This window comes from Geotrypetes seraphini, chromosome 11, assembly GCF_902459505.1.
Source record: "Geotrypetes seraphini chromosome 11, aGeoSer1.1, whole genome shotgun sequence".
Taxonomy (NCBI): Eukaryota; Metazoa; Chordata; class Amphibia; order Gymnophiona; family Dermophiidae; genus Geotrypetes; species Geotrypetes seraphini.
In genome coordinates, this window is record NC_047094.1 from 6,655,514 (window position 1) to 6,669,351 (window position 13,838).

At 47.0% G+C, this 13,838-nt stretch overlaps 1 protein-coding gene across 1 annotated transcript in view; it reads right to left on the reverse strand.

Annotated features, from left to right (window-relative positions):
• TEKT4 (tektin 4) overlaps window positions 1-9,593 on the reverse strand; it is a 52,039-nt gene extending 42,446 nt beyond the window's left edge. Inside the window, exons 1-3 of the mRNA XM_033914063.1 lie at window positions 9,023-9,593; window positions 7,049-7,119; window positions 4,804-4,947 (exon numbers count right to left, since the gene is read on the reverse strand). Coding sequence (XP_033769954.1) covers window positions 4,804-4,947; window positions 7,049-7,119; window positions 9,023-9,553 — 746 coding nt within the window. The 5' untranslated portion in view covers window positions 9,554-9,593. The remainder of the gene's footprint in view (window positions 1-4,803; window positions 4,948-7,048; window positions 7,120-9,022) is intronic.
• Window positions 9,594-13,838: the final 4,245 nt, after the last annotated feature.

The following is a 13,838-nucleotide window of genomic DNA, read 5'->3' on the forward strand; positions in this document are numbered from 1 at the left end:
GCTTGGAACCAGCGATTTCTCTATGCAAGCTCATGTAATTTGGGGGTAGAAGCCAGCAAGCTAAAAACCGTGAATGCTGAAACCGTGAATATAGAGGGATAAGTGTATGTCAATGCAAGCTGTGCAACAAGTGCCATAGCCAGAGCTCCAGTTTTCTCTTCACCCCTTCCTAACTCAAACTATCCTGCCTATACTCTTCCATTTCTGCTCCTCTCCTTTTGAACACATCCATCTCTCTAGAATTCTCTTATCTGCCACCTCTTTTCCTTATTCCTTCTTTCCACACCCATCTTTCAGGTCTGCTTTCCTCTTTGTCTCGCCTTTTTCCATCTCTCTTTCCTCCACCTCCTCTCCTTTCTTTATCTCTCCTTCCTATTTATTTCCTCTCCCTCCTCTTAACTCTCCATCTCTCACCTTTTACTCCCCTCTGTGCATACTTCACATAATATTTAGCAGCATAGAGAAAAACAGAGTAACTTAAGCCTGAAAACGGATACTCAGAAGCTTACTATACCATACCAACAATAAATCCAAGAATTCAAACTGCACCGACCCTTCCTATGAAAAGTCAGTAACTGACCTCCAGTTTATTTTTTTTTTTTTTTTCCATTATATTTTTATTTTCAAATTTTACAAAAAGTGTACATAATAATAAAATACAGTTGATAAATGCATGGTATCACTTTTTTATCTAACACAACAAGGCAGACTGCTACAGCTTGCTACACAGAACCTACATGTCAACATTATCCTTCTCCTTGTTTACAATAGAACCAGAAACTATAAATTAAAAATAAATAAAAAGATTAAAAAATGGAAGCACCCCAAAAGCGGACCCTATGAAGAGTGGAACACTGAAGAAAAAGAAACAAATGCATTTCCTTCTGTAGTGAGCAAGATATAGGAAATCAACATTTTCAAAATTTACATTTTTCATGCTCTAAAAATTGAAAATAAATATTTTATAGCTTCGTCTGATCATTTTTTAAAAATTTAAATATATATTTATTAATAGTGAAGTTATACAAACAGCCAGGAGTCAACAATTCCAGAGCAGACAATTTGGGTTAATCCTGGCCTATCAGTTTTGCTTGTTGGCTTTCTCTTAAGTTCTTTTCCAGGATCGCCATTCTCAATTTTGCTTTTGGGTTGTTGTTTTTTTCATTCATCCTGTTTTTCCCCTTTCATCTAACTCTGCCATTGATTCTTCTGTTTCATCTTTTTCTCGAATCTACCTTTTTATCTTCCTATAGCTAGAGTTTATTTCTCTTGTCTCCTCAGTTTCTCTCCACTTCCTAGCCTAATGGTTGGAATTGAACCCAGATCCTAGGGAACTGGGTTCAATTCCCACTGCAGCTCCTTGTAACCCTGGGCAAGTCACTTAACACTACATTTATTGGGGTAAAATGCCCCCCCCCACAGCAGATTGTGAGACCACTAGGGACAGAGAAAGTACCTGCACAATTCCAGGAGCGCTATACACATTATAGGGGTCCACTACCCATGGTGTTTGCAACAATGATCAAAGTAAAACTAAGTGGCCTTTTTATTAAGACGCACTAAGAGATTTAGAACACATCATTATATACTTATGGGTTGCATGGCACTTAACGCATACTAATTCATTAGCAATACCCATTACTGAGGAAACAGATCAGCTGGGTCTAACACAGATTTCTACACAGAAACTGCATGCCAACAGAATAGCATGTTTTAGTCACACATGCAAAAAATAGACAGACGCTCAGTAAATATGGAACAGATATGAAGAGTGATTATACTAAATTAAATTATACATTTTGGTGGAATTCAGTTTGTCACATATATAAGATGGAAAAGGTGTTAGCGTTACAAGGGAATCTTCATAATTTTAAAAAAATATGGGAACCATTGACTAATTACTCTAATGATCAGATATCTTAGCACATGGGTAGCACATATGTGGGGATGGGGTGGGAAATGTATATCATATGGAATTAGGAATATTGATAAAGACTATTTGTTTGTAAATACAAGTGATATGTGAAAATTGTTTGTATTATGTTTAATTCACTTGTAAGAATTCAAAAACGAATTTAAAAAAAAAAAAGAATGAGGCAGGGGAAATAAGCATGAGACGTGGAGATGGAAAGCTGATAGGTAGGTAGAATGGGGACTAGAGATGAGGAGGAGGCTGGCAAAACATCTGTTGGAGGTATTCCCCGTATTTTGGGGATGGCTGCTATGCAGTTAATGCAGAGCAAAGTTTGCACATATACATCTTGACATAGCAGATAGAATAGAGATATGAAGGCAGAACAAATTGAACTGGAAACCCCAAGAAGTCAGACTCTGCAAGCACTGCATTTCCGCTTGTACTGAACAAAACATAAAAACATCAGAAATGCAAATTTCTCAAAAATATCATACATGTATTATATTCATAAATATTGATTGAACCTATAATATAACTATTTACCACCCCCCTTTCCTTAATTATAATTATACTTTCAGTGTAAAAAGGCGTCTAATAAAAAAAAAAAAAAAAAAAAAAAAAAAGAATCCAACACAGTTTTGCCATATTACTACTGTATAGTGGTTTCTGCCACTCTGGTCATCTCTGCTCTTCTTTTTTTCTGGTAATCTGTGCAGTTTCTTCTCTATTTTTTTGTATATTCCAAATAATAAAATAAAAATATTTTTTTTCACCATTGTTGCCTGAGCATTTTATTTTTCCAGTTAAGATGTCTCAGTTTCTCTTTTCTGCTTTCTTCTGTTTCTGTTCTCCTAATCTCATTCCAGGGTTTGCTGCCATTTTTCATCTCTCCTCCAGTCTTTTAATCTTTACAACTTTTTCCTCCATGGCTTTCTTTTCTACCTCCTTCTCAATGCTAGTTTTCAATCTTTCTCTTTTTACCTACCTAACAGCTTTCCATCTCTTCTTCTGCCTTTCTAGCCCATGTCCTCACACTTGCTCTCTGTCTAGCCTTCCTATTTCTACTGCTTCACTCTTTTCGCAGCATGCTATTCCTTTCTGTCTTTCACCTTCTTTCTATTATCAGATTTCCACCTTCTGAACTCACTTCACCCCAGCCCTCATCTATTTTTCTCTATCTCTTACTCCATCCTAGTCCACAACTCTCTCCCTTCTGGTCATTTTCTGGAGGCACTTTCTCCTGTCTCTTATACTCATCAAGCCTCAGACCATCCCCTTTTACCTCCTTCCCAGGTCTATACCCATCCTCCTCTCATTCATCTCCTTGCCAAATTCATCCCCCATGGCTTCTTCCTCAGGGCTCCTATGCTCCTTTTTTTTTTTTTTTTTAAATATCTTTATTAGCAATTGCAAGGAGAACATACAACCAGTAGGGGGAAAAACAGAGAAAAGCTGAACAGCCAGGGAAATCAACAAGTGAAAATCATGGCAACAAATAAGGCATATTACAAAAACCCTTTAGTTGGATGTCCAACACAACTGACATTTTGAAGTACCAGAAAATCCCCAGACAAACACACACAGGCCCCAAACACCCAGCCACAAATCACAACAAGCATAGACCAAGCACCCCACAATCATACCCCCCAACCATCCAAACACACACACCAGTGCAACCGTTCAAGGGATCCAAGAGGAAGGAAGCGGCCACCATTCCCAGAGTAATTAGAGGAGTGGGTCCTCAGCCTCCGGCCCTGAACCGGAACCCTCACACCTTTGCTGATCGAGCAGCAGCACAGCAATTTCTAGACTCCATGCCGGCGGTGGCTGACGGGGGGGGGGAGGGGGGCACTGGAGGTTGATCCGGCCCTTTGATGCGGCAGCTTGGCCTCAGTATTTTTTCCTCTGCTCCTAGTGCAGCATTTTCCCTCGTTTTTTCTCTTCCTTCCTCTTAGTCCAGCATCTCGTTTCTCTTTCTCTCTTCCACCTTCTTCTACTCCAGCACTCCCCCCTCTATTCCCCTCCAGCCCATCTCCCCATGTTTCTCCTCCACCACCATGATCCAGCATCTCCCTATTCCCTCTTTTCTACTTCTCCCAGTCTGTCATCTTCCAGATCCATCTCTTCCCCCATAGTCCACATTCCCTTTCCTGTAGCCCAGTTTCTCCTTATGGGCCAATGCGTCTTCTCTCTTTTCTTCTTGCCTCCTTTCCCTCTGAAGCACAGAATTTCCCCACTCCCTTTTTTCCAGAATAGTCCAGCATCCCCCCTCTCATCCACAGCCCTGCATCTCTCTGTTCCCTGTTTCCTCCATAGTCCAATGTCTTCCACCTTTTCTTCTTCTCCAGCAATATAGCATCTTCACTTCATTCCCCCCTACCATAATCCAACATCCCCTGTTCTCTATCCATGGTTCAATATCTTTTCTATTAAACACCATGGTGGCAAGGGATGGGATGGGCTATTCAAAAGAAGAATCAGCTACAGTATAGCAGGAAGGCTGTCACTTAAAACACAAAGCATGTGGGGCCTCAGCACCTGTGTGCACTGAAGATCTGTCATCTACGCCACTCAGATGCAGACTTCCTGTTACAGAGAGAGTGTGGACACTTGCAGGTGCTGAGGCTCCATACTCACTTCTTGCTTTAACTGCTGGCCTTCCTGCTGAGCTGTGTTGCCATCATGTGGTCTTCCTAATGGGGGAAGGGCCTGGTCTTCAAGGCCCCCCTATGGCTATGCTTCTGGCAGATGCCAGGGTGGGCAATAATTAAAGAGCCTACCTCTGCAAGAAAAACAACACTGATCTACTATAGAAATGTCTTTGATTATTGCTCTGCTTATAACTTCCAAAAAGAAAGATTTTCATGCTTTTAAAAAGGGAACCTTACAAATCTGCAAGTCTTGATGAGTTGTGATGGAACTGGATGTCAGTGCTCTGATTGTTCAATCTGCCACATTTATCATCGATCTCATAGGCTTCACGTTTATCAGACCAGTCCATCTCCAAAGTCTGCTTGACATCTCTGTTTGCTCTGAAAAAGAACCCAAAGAACAAGTGAATCACCAGTATGGCTTTATTTAAGAACCTAAGAATTGCCGCTGCTGGGTCAGACCAGTGGTCCATCGTGCCCAGCAGTCTGCTCACGCGGCGGCCCCCGGGTCAAAGACCATTGCCCTAACTGAGACCAGCCCTACTGTTTGCTCTTCCTATGCAACTCCATTACACAAGGAGGGTACGTTTGTAACAGTCTTCCAAATTATACTAGTTTTCAAAGGGAAAGTACTTTCTGATCAAAAATACCTCCTCATACTTACACCCTCCTGTACAGTACGTAAGCAAATTTGAGGAAATGTATGTGCATACTTAGGAAATCCCAAATATCTGGCCCCAACACTGCCTCCAGGAACAACTTTCTTCATGGTAGTAAAAGCATGTGTGAAATAGCATTACAAAGATACTTCTGTCATCAAACTATTCTTGCGAGCTTTTACTATTGGCAAGGAGCTGGTGAGATTAGGGTGTCTACACAGGTACGAGATCCTTTATCCAAAATTCTGAAAAGCAAAAATCTCCAAAAACTGAAATTTGACGCTTCATTTATGTTTGATGTTTGCTCCAGTCACATGGTTTGGAACATGTTTGTGTTTGAAGTGTTTAATGTTTACCTTATTTTGAAATAAAAAAAAGTCTGGGGGCAATTTATGGTCTGTCTTTTTCTGACTTAACATTACCATTCTGAAATCTAAAAAGTTCCAAAAACCAAAATATGCCTGGTCCCCAGGATTTCAGATAAAGGTTCTTGTACCTGCACAACTATGCCAGCCACTATATAGTCTGTGGTCTCTCCTGCCTATCATAGTGGCTATTATAAAATGGCAACCTCTAGCCGTAGCCTCACGGTACTTGCCAGTAATTACATCTAAAGCCAGATTAGAGTTATTAATTGCCAATCGGTCTTGCTAAACAATTAAGTTGTGAATGCAAATCAGCTGTGCACACTGATTTGTGCGCACTACTTATGGCATTATATACAGAATTTGGAGCAATGTCCAAGCTGTGACAGGCAGTTTGATTTTCTTGCTATGTAAAGCCATGTCACGTTTTACAGCTCAGTTTATAGGTCAAACTTCTTCTCCACACATCCAGTGCTGACACACTAAAATTGAATTCAAATCTAGGGCAGGAGTTTTCAACCTAGCCTCGGGACACACCCAGCCAATCAGATTTTCAGGATACCCACAATGGCTATGTATGAGATAGATCTGCATACAGTGGAGGTGGTGGTTGCAAATTTATCTCATGCAGAATCATTGTGGGCATCCTGAAAACCAGACTGGCTGGGTGTGCCTTGAGAACCGAGTTACATAAGAACATAAGAATTGTCAAAGTGGGACAGACCGAAGGTCCATCAAGCCCAGCGTCCTGTTTCCAACAGTGGCCAACCTGGCAGAGACCCAAAGAGTACCAACATTCCAGAGCTGAGATTGTGATGTCATAATGCCTCATTCCACCAATGCTTAAGAGCCAACCTCACCAGTGATGTCACAATGGCTTGACTATCCTCTAATTGGCTCATATAAGAACATAAGAATTACCTTACTGGGACAGACTGAAGGTCCATCAAGCCCAGTATCCTGTTTCCAACAGTGGCAACCCAGATCCCAAGTAGTAACCATTGATCTAGAGACACACACTGATCCTAGTCTGATGATACGAGTCATATTAACTCTAGTGCAGGGGTTCTCAACCCAGTCTTTGGTTAGCAGGATATCCTTAGTAAATATGCTTGAGCTAGATCTGCATGCACTGCCTTCACTATAAACAGATCTATCACATGCATATTCATTGATGACACCCTGGAAACCTGAATAGCTGTCGTGAACCCCTGCCCTAGATTCTAATTTGTTTTTAATGTGTCTTCACTTGAGTGTATAAAAAGAGGTTTGACATCCAGTATAAACTGAACTGTAAAATGTGACATGGTTCCACAAGCAGGAAGATCTCAGTTTATAAACTGTATTCAAACTGATTGTCACATCATGACCATTGTGTTTAAGACAAGATAACAGATTAAAGTTATAGCTAATGGATTCCTTAAGCATTCCCAGAGAAGACACAAGAAAGCCTCTTACCTGACCTGGTCCACAGCTTGCTGCAGAGTTCTTTTTAAAAGTTCCTGAACATTTTTGATCAGTTCCAATTCCTAGAGGAAAAGTGAGTAGATATTACAGAATATGCCATAGAGAAAGCGCTAAGAAAAAGAAAGACACTTATCTAGTCAAGTCGTAATAAGCTTTTACAGGTGAAGGTAGAACAAGGTAGTTTGAATCCAATGAACTCTGCAAGGTGTGTATAGGGTCAGCTGAGTGTAATGCTCTATGGGTTAAGCATAGGATTTTAAACTGAATGTGATACTGAACTGGCAACCAATGAAGGCTCTTCAGAAGTGAGTACAATGAGCAAATTTGTGGACAATGACTAAAAAGCAGGCTGTAGTATTCTAGAGCAGTGTTTATCAACCTTTTTACACCCGTGGACCGGCAGAAATAAAAGAATTATTTTGTGGACCGGCAAACTACTAGGACTAAAATTTAAAAACCCCATTTCTGCCCCATCTCTGCGAGCTCAGTCACCTCAGTAACTATAGAAAAATAGACAAATATAGTGCAAAATATAGACAGCAGATATAAATTCTCAAAACTGACACGTTTTGATCACTAAATTGAAAATAAAATCATTTTTCCTACCTTTGCTGTCTGGTGATTTCATGAGTCTCTGGTTGTGTTTCCTTCTGTCTATGTATCCTTTCTTTCATTTCTTTCTTTCTGCACTCAGGCCCAAGAATTGTCCCTTTCTATTCCCTCCCTCTTTCCTTCCTATGTCCTTAGTGCCCCCGGTGCCTCCTTCCCATGTCTTTAGTGCCCCCAGTGCCTCCTTCCCATGTCTTTAGTGCCCCCAGTGCCTCCTACCCATATCCTTAATGCCCCTTCCTGTCTTTAGTGCCCCCAGTGCGCCTTCCACACTTTGTCCCACCCCCACCCCCCAAGCTAGCCTGCCTGCCTGTTTACCTCTCTCCCTCGCTCCCTGGCCAAAGCCAGCCTGCCTACCTCCTTCCCTCCCTGCTGCGCAAAAAAAAAAAGCCTCCCTCCTTCCTTTCCCTGGGTCGGCTGCTATCTTACCGCCCTGCTGCTGCTACTGCTAAAGCCGACACAAAGTCTTCTTTCCGACGTCAATTCTGACATTGGAAAGGACATTCTGAGCCAGCCAGGCAGCGATTCTTAATACTTTATATTAAAACTATGTAAATGTTCTTTGCATTTTTATATACAGTATTTGGTATTTCATGTCACCTTTCGTTCTAGGGTAGGGGAGAAATAAGAAGGATGATTTTAATATGTGCTAAATTACTTGAACTGTCTTTCTGTTTAATTCATTTATTATAATGTTGTAACAATATTAAAACAATGGGGGGGGGATATGTGGGGTAGAGGATAAGGGGGGTCGGAAATTGAGGGAATATATTGAGAGATGTAATAGGTACTTTACTTTATAACATTTTATTGAAGAAATACAATAAATACATAATAATTTAACACAAATTGACCATATTAACTTCTAATAAATGTTTATCATTCCTTCAAAATAAATTTTTATATCTCTCAATATGTTCCCTCAATTTCTGACCCCGTATTTTATACCATAACATTTTATTGAAGGAATCAAATAAATAAACAATAATATAATACAAAAAGACATTCATTACAATTAAACATTTGCATACACATTTTATCATTCCTCCAACATATATTTTAATATATCTAAACTATTTTTTCCCTATATCCCCCTTATTACTTTATCTATATTAAAATCATCATTCCTATTTCCCTCCCTACCCTAGAATGAAAGGTGACATAAAATACCAAATAAATAGAAATATTACATTTATTTTGAAGGAATGATAAGTTAATAAGTAAATGTATCATATTATTATGTATTTATTGCATTTTTTCAATCAAATGAATAAACTTGTAGGTAAGAGATGGAAGAAAAGTGGCCGGTGCGAGCTGGGACTCCAAATCCCAGCATGCCCGCCCGCACGCACGCACCTTGAGGAGCTCCACCTCCACCACGTCGCGCACCAGGTCGGGGCCGAGGCGGCGCTCGCGGCACTGCAGGTTGTCGCTGGCCAGCGTGAAGGGCACCTCGGTGGCGTCGAGCGCGCGCTCCAGCCGCCGCTTCTGCATTAGCAGCAGGTCCGTCTCGGCCGTGACGTCGTCGATCTCGCGCCGCAGCTCCGAGCGCCAGAAGTGGAAGTCCTGCAGGCGCTCGCCCAGCTTGCGCGTGGACTCGGCCTGCGTGCGCTGCGCGAGCGCCTCCGTCTCGTCGGCCAGCTTCTTGGCCTCGTGGCGCACGCGCTCGGACTGGTCGCGGTCGGCGAAGGCCTCGAAGTAGCGCGCGTAGTTGTTCTGGTGCCATTCCTCCGTCAGGTACTTGGCCGTGCGGAAGCCGGCCGTGGTCAGGCCCGACGAGCTGTGCTGGCCCGTGTTGTAGGCCACCTCGTGCTCCTTGGGCGGCATGGCGCCCATCGGGATGGTCTGCGGCGTCGGCTGCTGCGTGAGCAGCACCTCGGTGGCCATGGCGGAGTTGGCGGCGGCGCGGCGCGGCGTCTCCGTCGCTAGGAGACGCGGTTGCTAGGGACGCCGGGGGCGGGGCTTTCTAGGATGACGTTACCAAAAGCCTTGGCCTGGCCTTGGGAGAGCTTCATGGCTATTGCATCGGCCTTTTAAGATTCTGTCCCTCCCCCCCCCCCCCCCCCTCCGTATTGGCAGAGCCGGCCCGCCAATATTTAAAAAACTGCAAATAATATTCGGGCTGGTTCTGCCCCTAACTCCCACTTCCCCCTTTAAGCCTTACCTGGTGGCCTAGTGGGTTTTTGGGGCAGGAGCGATCTTCCTACGCTCATAGGAAATGGCTGCCTTGAGCTCCCGTAGTCTCTCGCGCCGTTTCCTGTGAGCGTGGGAAGATCGCTCCTGCCCCGAAAACCCGTTAGACCACCAGGTAAGGCTTAAAGGGGGAAGCAGGGGTTCGGAGCAGAGCCGGCCCGCCAATATTTAAAAAACTGCAAATAATATCTAACCCCCGCTTCCCCCTTTAAGCCTTACCTGGTGGTCTAGTGGGTTTTTGGGGCAGGAGCGATCATCCTACGCTCATAGGAAATGGCTGCCTTGAGCTCCCGTAGTCTCTCGCGCCGTTTCCTGTGAGCGTGGGAAGATCGCTCCTGCCCCAAAAACCCGTTAGACCACCAGGTAAGGCTTAAAGGGGGAAGCAGGGGTTCGGGGCAGAGCCGGCCCGCCAATATTTAAAAAACTGCAAATAATATCTAACCCCCGCTTCCCCCTTTAAGCCTTACCTGGTGGTCTAGTGGGTTTTTGGGGCAGGAGCGATCATCCTACGCTCATAGGAAATGGCTGCCTTGAGCTCCCGTAGTCTCTCGCGCCGTTTCCTGTGAGCGTGGGAAGATCGCTCCTGCCCCAAAAACCCGTTAGACCACCAGGTAAGGCTTAAAGGGGGAAGCAGGGGTTCGGGGCAGAGCCGGCCCGCCAATATTTAAAAAACTGCAAATAATATCTAACCCCCGCTTCCCCCTTTAAGCCTTACCTGGTGGTCTAGTGGGTTTTTGGGGCAGGAGCGATCATCCTACGCTCATAGGAAATGGCTGCCTTGAGCTCCCGTAGTCTCTCGCGCCGTTTCCTGTGAGCGTGGGAAGATCGCTCCTGCCCCGAAAACCCGCTAGACCACCAGGTAAGGCTTAAAGGGGGAAGCAGGGGTTCGGGGCAGAGCCGGCCCGCCAATATTTAAAAAACTGCAAATAATATCTAACCCCCGCTTCCCCCTTTAAGCCTTACCTGGTGGTCTAGTGGGTTTTTGGGGCAGGAGCGATCATCCTACGCTCATAGGAAATGGCTGCCTTGAGCTCCCGTAGTCTCTCGCGCCGTTTCCTGTGAGCGTGGGAAGATCGCTCCTGCCCCGAAAACCCGCTAGACCACCAGGTAAGGCTTAAAGGGGGAAGCAGGGGTTCGGGGCAGAGCCGGCCCGTCAATATTTAAAAAACTGCAAATAATATCTAACCCCCGCTTCCCCCTTTAAGCCTTACCTGGTGGTCTAGTGGGTTTTTGGGGCAGGAGCGATCATCCTACGCTCATAGGAAATGGCTGCCTTGAGCTCCCGTAGTCTCTCGCGCCGTTTCCTGTGAGCGTGGGAAGATCGCTCCTGCCCCGAAAACCCGCTAGACCACCAGGTAAGGCTTAAAGGGGGAAGCAAGGGTTCGGGGCAGAGCCGGCCCGCCAATATTTAAAAAACCGCAAATAATATCTAACCCCCGCTTCCCCCTTTAAGCCTTACCTGGTGGCCTAGTGGGTTTTTGGGGCAGGAGCGATCTTCCTACGCTCATAGGAAATGGCTGCCTTGAGCTCCCGTAGTCTCTCGCGCCGTTTCCTGTGAGCGTGGGAAGATCGCTCATGCCCCGAAAACCCTCTAGACCACCAGGTAAGGCTTAAAGGGGGAAGCGGGGGTTCGGGGCAGGGCAGAGCCGGCCCGCCAATATTTAAAAAACCGCAAATAATATCTAACCCCCGCTTCCCCCTTTAAGCCTTACCTGGTGGTCTAGTGGGTTTTTGGGGCAGGAGCGATCTTCCTATGCTCATAGGAAATGGCTGCCTTGAGCTCCCGTAGTCTCTCGCGCCGTTTCCTGTGAGCGTGGGAAGATCGCTCCTGCCCCGAAAACCCGCTAGACCACCAGGTAAGGCTTAAAGGGGGAAGCAGGGGTTCGGGGCAGAGCCGGCCCGCCAATATTTAAAAAAACGCAAATAATATTATCCCAGGACAAGCAGGCATGATATTCTCACATGTGGGTGACGTCATCTACGGAGCCCCGGCGCGGACAGCTTTTCAAGCAAACTTGCTAGAAGTTTCAAGTTTGCACACTGCACCACGCATGTGCGTGCCTTCTGCCCACTAGGGGGCGCATCCCACCTCGTGGTCCTCAGTTCAAATTTTTCCGCGGAGCAAGAAAGCCCTGTGGATCTGAGCTCCAGTGTTTTTGCCTTCTAGCTGCCGCGTTTAGTTTGTTTATTGATCGGATTAATCGCGGTGCTGCTTTATTTTTCGTCCGTCTTACAAAAAAAAAAAAAAAAAAAAATAATAATTGTTTTTCGTTGGGCTCCGGGGGCTCCCGGAAGCCTGAGCCGGGGAACGTCGGTCGTTCCCGGCCTTCTTCTTTTTCTCGTCGATGTCCCGTCCTGTTACGGGATTCAAGAAATGCAGCCGGTGTGAGAGACTACTCTCCATCACCGACCCTCACCGGTGGTGCATTGTCTGTCTTGGGCCCGAACATCCAACAGCCTCGTGTGATCGCTGTGCTACCTTCCAGAACAGGGCCCTCCGTCGCCGTAAGGCCAGAATGGCGGAATTGTTCGCCGTCGACGCGCCGCCCAAGGCCTCGACGTCGGCCCCGGCTTCGGCCCCGGCCTTGACCTCGGCCTCGGCGTCCTCGGGGGCCTCGGCGTCGCCTCGGCCCTCATCTTCGAAGCCGTCGTCATCGAAGCCAGCTTCGGGTAAGTCCTCTGTTCCATCCCCTTCAGCAAAGAAGCCATCCTCGAGTCAGGCCAAAGCGGGTGGGTCGACCCCGGCCCCGCATCGGACCTCGACTCCGCACACCCCGAGGGAATACTCGAGACCGAGGTCGCCCTCCAGGGAGTGTGCCCCGGACTCGGAACTCCCCACCTTCGTGGGGATTCCGGCCTTCCAGGATCTCCTTCGAGCCTTGATCTCATCGGAGCTGTCGGGAGCCCTGGAAGTGCTGCAGCGTGCTGCGGGCCCGGCGACGTCGACCTCGGCCGGGGCGCCCTCGGCCTCGGAGGCCCCGGTCTCGGCTCCCTCGACCTCGGGAGCCCCGGCCTCGGCGACCTCGGTCTCGGGTATTGCGGCCCCGTCCACCTCGGTCTCGGCCCCGCCCCGGACCTCGACCTCGGGGGAGCCTCCTGAGCGCAGTGTCCGCCCAAAAGAAAAGTTCCGCAGAGTGCGCCGACTTTCCTCCTCGGCTTCGGGATCTTCCCCGGACGCCTCGCCCTCGAGGCGACCTCGGACGAGGCGCCGATCGAGGAAGCCTAAGCGACCCCGGGGCTCGCCTCGGCGCGATCGTTCCTCGTCGTTCGGGGGCGAGGCGCTGCAGGTGTCGGAGTTGCGCCTCGATAATCCGAGGCTCCTCCGCTCACCTCGGGGAAAGTCTTCCCGCGCCGCCTCGCCGAGGAAACGGGAGAGGACCCCACGGACCCCGGGATCCTCCCCCAGGGACTCCCCTAGGAGGATGATTTCACCCTCCCCCTCGAGGGCCGTGGAGAGAGGATCCTGGGATTCAGGATCGGTTAGGAATCCTCAGTATTCCCATGAGGCCTCCCCCCGCTCCTCGGTGGGACGGTCGAGAACCCCGTCCCCCCAGGCTAGGCCGTCCTCCTTCTCATCTTTTGTCCAGGACATGGCCCAAGCCCTGGGGATTGACCTGATGGTAGGTTCCAAATATTCCAAGGAATTTCTAGAGGAACAGGACCTTCCCACTCCCCCTAGAGAGGTACCTAGACTCCCTCTCAACAGTGTCCTCCTGCAGACCTGGCTGAAGAACTTGTCGAGCCCTCTTACAGGCACGTCTGTCCCGTCAAAAATGGAATCAAAGTATAGGACGATTCCCCCGAAAGGGTTTGATAAGGCGCAGCTCTCCCACCAGTCCCTCCTGGTGGAATCTGCCCTTAAAAAATCACAGCCCTCACGGGTTTCTGCGGCGGTTCCACCCGGCAGGGAGGGGCGGACCCTGGACAAGTTTGGCCGTCGCCTCTATTCAAACACTCTGATGGCCACCAGAGTTCTAAA